The sequence below is a fragment of the Histoplasma capsulatum genome, genomic scaffold (genome assembly GCF_000149585.1).
Source record: "Histoplasma capsulatum NAm1 scaffold_1 genomic scaffold, whole genome shotgun sequence".
NCBI classification, from domain to species: Eukaryota; Fungi; Ascomycota; class Eurotiomycetes; order Onygenales; family Ajellomycetaceae; genus Histoplasma; species Histoplasma mississippiense.
The window spans coordinates 3,566,864-3,568,572 of NW_001813982.1; the positions used below are offsets into that span (position 1 = coordinate 3,566,864).

Consider the following 1,709-nt stretch of genomic DNA (forward strand, 5'->3'; position numbering starts at 1 on the left):
TCAAAGGAAGAGCATCTCCAAGACAAAAAGGACTTCTAGTAGCAATATTGCTGCCACCACGGGGTCTAGGATCCGTAGTCATAATTTTAGCGGAGTTAGGAAAAGTAGAAACTCTTCAGCCGAGAAACTCATTAGGAGGAGTGTTATTCAATATGCTCAACAGAATTTATTGAATCAATGAAATATCAACAACTCCTCAGTGGATTGCCTCGCAGTTGGATATAAAGATTCCTATTCAGCAAAGTACAAGAAGAAAGAACCTTGGAGAGATATGGTCAGGTGAAAAAAATCTCCTGTTAGGAAAAAACAAGGAAAGGAAAATATTGTGACAGGGCATTCAACATCATTCATGGATTAATGCACATGGTATAAATATAGAAGATAATAAAAGGAAACACAGTGTACATAACCAATTATAGGATCATATTTTAACACAAAGGGTTTTCTGACAGTGAGCATGAGGAATGGTCGAGATGTTCGATTCAAGAACCATATCACAAAGGATATCGAAGGTAGGCGGAGCTACGCTAGCGTAGGATGGGTTTTCTTTTTTCCTTTTTTTTTCTTTTCTTACCCCGACTGTCGTAGCAATGTTTCCGAGCCGTTGTTGTAAAGACTGTTGATCTCTTCAACAAGCGAGGAGACCTCGCCTCCACGCGATTGGCAATCTCTCCACTGACCACCGTCACGAATACACCACGTTTTCTTATTGACACGAACGGTACAACTCGTTTGGATCCCCAGCGCAGCATTGCGAATGAAATCGGACCTGAGCAGCGCAAGGCCGCTGGCTTCGCCCGGACCGTGGATGCCGATACGTTTGGTGTCGTCTTCATCGTCTTGGCGACTGAGGCAGGCATTGAGAGCATTGAAGTCAATGCCGAACTCCATAGCGCAGCTTTCAACCAGTGCTCGCTCCGGTATCTTCTGATACGAAGATAACAAGCAGTTGGCAAAACCAAGCGAGCGCACGACAGGCGTTGTATTATTATACGCCTCTGAGCTGGGAGGGAACGGGAGGTGAGCGGCGCAAAGAATAATCATGTCACCAAGACACTCCTCCGGTCCGTGCATGCACATTAAATCTGAGGATTCATTCGACGCCCTAGTTGGGTTTAGATTAGCAGCGTCGATAGAATGATAAGAAACAAGGATGTTTGGCAGAGAAAAGAATATGTGTTCTACCTTCCTATAAAGGACAATCGGAAATCAACCTTATGATACACTTGAGCCATAGCTGGGACAATAAGTTTATCAAGACAGTAGCTAGCATCGGGGCATTTGCTCATAATGTGTGCCTCCAGGGGAACCCGACCGCCTACAGTCCCCTGGCCGTGGTTACGATAGCTCCCTCGGAGCGGCCAAACTGATTCCACGGTTCCGCGCCCATTCCTAAACATGTCAATATATCCAGCTGGCAGTGGCAGCCTGCGCATCAAAGCGAATAAAGTCATGGAAATGCATGATAAAATTAATGAGCGGCGGATGAGCTGGTATGCTCTGCGTCGAAATGAGGAGCGGCGTGGCCTGGCTGGATAATCCATGTGGTTCTCGCGGATTTGCTCGTCTTATTTTGTTGCGCTTTGCCCGGTATGTTTAGGATTCTGTATATAATCACAGCCCCGGACTTCCAAGGCAGCAAAGCAGCTGGCGGATAATTCTCGAAAAGGGCCTCACCGCGTAACTACACAGACTGAATGCACTTCGTC

The 1,709-nt window shown here is 46.3% G+C and overlaps 1 protein-coding gene across 1 annotated transcript; it reads right to left on the reverse strand.

The window, feature by feature from the left end:
- Positions 1–570: 570 nt before the first annotated feature.
- Positions 571–1,235, reverse strand: HCAG_01020 (predicted protein; the record flags this gene model as incomplete). The annotated part of the gene is made up of 2 exons (XM_001543924.1): positions 571–1,105; positions 1,186–1,235. 2 exons carry the CDS (start codon positions 1,233–1,235, stop codon positions 571–573), a joined length of 585 nt encoding a protein of 194 aa, XP_001543974.1.
- Positions 1,236–1,709: the final 474 nt, after the last annotated feature.